Consider the following 2,423-nt stretch of genomic DNA (forward strand, 5'->3'; position numbering starts at 1 on the left):
ACCTAATTGTGTCAAAAGATCATTTCCGATTAACCCATCATAGCGTGAATCTACATTATACACATAAAATTTATGCATTTCCGGACTTCCGAACGTGGGCGGTAGAGGTACATGAATAACTTCACTATGTTTACTGCTTGCATGAGTGCTAACCACTTCAAATGGTTCATGATAAATTTCAGATGAATAATACTCGTACGCCTTTTTAGGGCCTATAAACGAGCGCATGCTACCTGTATCGATCATAAAATTTGCATTGATTTCAGGGATATGAATATAAGGCAATTTTAAGCGTTTATCACAATTTAGCTCTATTACCTGTAATCGTTTTTGACAGGAGCCAGCGTAAAATTTTGAGGTTTTTCAGCGTTATTATCAAAATCTATTGATATGGGATTTTCGGTATTGTTATAAGGTGTTTCAGGTAATGCAAGAGGCGTCTCTTCGGAATAAGTATCCTCCACACAGGGGCCTTCTGGATAAGACTCTACATAATTATCATCAAAATACAGTTCATTATTATTTAACTCAAGTTCATTTAGGCGGAACCCTTGCTGTTGCTGATAACGTTGCGGTGGCGCCGTACGCATGGACACGTCGCCTGAGTTATTAGCATTATTTGGTCGATTTTGTTGTCTACCAAAATCTTGAGGCCGCATTGGTGTTTGCGTAGCCCTTAACTGAGGTCTATACCCTAATTGTTGATTCGGAAAATTAATCTGGGGTCTCAAATTTTGGTTTTGCAAAAATGTCGGTCTGTATGCAAATTGATGATTTTGATAATTTTGTGATTTTGGCTGTTGAATTTGTAAAAATGGAGACGTTTGTTGTACTTGCGGATTTTTAAAATTCGGAGGGGTTGATTCTGTGTAAATGTTGGTTTGAAACCAAACGTATTATTAGTACCGTGATGCGGTGTTGTTATCCTCGGATTCGTGGATGAAGTCATTTTATTTTTCAACTGATATTGTTCTAAGAAATCAACTTCCTCCAAAACAATCTTAAGAGCATCTTCAAGTGTATCGGGACTATGTAAGCGTACATTACGCACCATTTTCTCTGAGAGGTTAAACAGAAAAACTTTCAATGCCATATCATTATAAATTATTAATTTACTACGTTTCAAATCATCGTCGGTAATTAAATTAACTTTTGCAATTAAATTTGAACGTACAGATTGAATCCTTTTACAAAAATCACCGTAACCTTCACCATGACGTATTTTCAAAGTTTCTAATTCTATAGCAATGCACTCTTCCGAGCGCGGATCTCCAAAATGTTGAATCAGTAAGTCCTTGATTCCGAGCCACGTGTGGAGGTCATCACGCTCGCTGATAAGCGCGGATGCATCGTTGGTTAGGCGGCTAGTTAGTGCATGCAGTACATATTCATTCTGACTATCACCACCACGAAAACGATGTATTACATACTCACATCTACGTATAAACAAACTAAGTTGTCGTCTATCACCACTGAATTGAGGGATTAATTTAAGAATTTCGTTTGGGATAATTCTTATCTCTTCCATTTTACAAAAGACACAAACAAAATTATAATATTTATTATATATAACAAGCAACACAAAATGTAATTTATAAAATGTAAAATCTAATATAATGTCTGTGTAGAGTTTGATATAGAGACACGTTACGTTATCTTAACTATTTCGCTGTTATGCTGACCGCTCATACAGAGTCTAATCAATAGCGCTTCTTAGAAATTACAAAATTAAAATGACTCTACAGAGTTCGATGTAAAGACACGTTTAACTTAAAATTACTTAAAATGACTTTATAGATTTTTATATAAAGACACGTTTAACATAAAATTACTTAATATGACTTTATAGATTTTTATATAAAGACATGTATAACTTAACTAGTTAAACTGGGCGAGGTTTGATCCCAAGATAACTGAACAATGGACGAGGAAGGAAGGCGAAAAAGTCTTACTCACCAACCACCAGCTCTCATCGTTCAGCTCCGTATTCTCCGCTATCAGACGAATTTGTTTTGGTTCGCAGGATTACCACGCTGCACTGTAAGTCCGCTGTATACCGCACTGGACACAAGTATTCATAAAGTTTACTCGCGAAGGTTTTTGGTAAAAACCACTTTTTCGTGTAAAAACACTTATAGGGTTTTTCGCGAACGTTTTAGGCAGCTTTTCGTAGTAATCCTACCGGCTGCGCCAGTCTTGTTTCCGGGAGCGACAGGAGGTTTTTTAAAAACTAAAAATGAAACTACATTTAACTTAACTGGACAACTGGCAGAGTTGGATGCCCGTTATTTAATGAGTCTCCCAATGCATTTCAATCTGGAGCTTATCTGCATCGGGGCTATGCACCACAGGATGTTTGCGCTCTAGAATGCAGCGTAAGGTGCTTGCAAGTACATTGGGATGTACCTGAGGTGTTATGCCTA

The 2,423-nt window shown here is 37.0% G+C and overlaps 1 protein-coding gene across 1 annotated transcript; it reads right to left on the reverse strand.

Annotated features, from left to right (window-relative positions):
* Positions 1-314: 314 nt before the first annotated feature.
* On the reverse strand, positions 315-1,528 carry LOC113239012. Its single transcript, XM_026475878.1, has 2 exons — positions 907-1,528; positions 315-694 (listed from the first exon to the last, which is right to left on the reverse strand). Exons 1-2 carry the CDS (start codon positions 1,526-1,528, stop codon positions 315-317), a joined length of 1,002 nt encoding a protein of 333 aa, XP_026331663.1.
* Between the last annotated feature and the right edge of the window lie 895 nt (positions 1,529-2,423).

Source organism: Hyposmocoma kahamanoa, unplaced genomic scaffold (assembly GCF_003589595.1).
Source record: "Hyposmocoma kahamanoa isolate Upper Pololo Valley unplaced genomic scaffold, ASM358959v1 99115, whole genome shotgun sequence".
NCBI lineage: Eukaryota > Metazoa > Arthropoda > Insecta > Lepidoptera > Cosmopterigidae > Hyposmocoma > Hyposmocoma kahamanoa.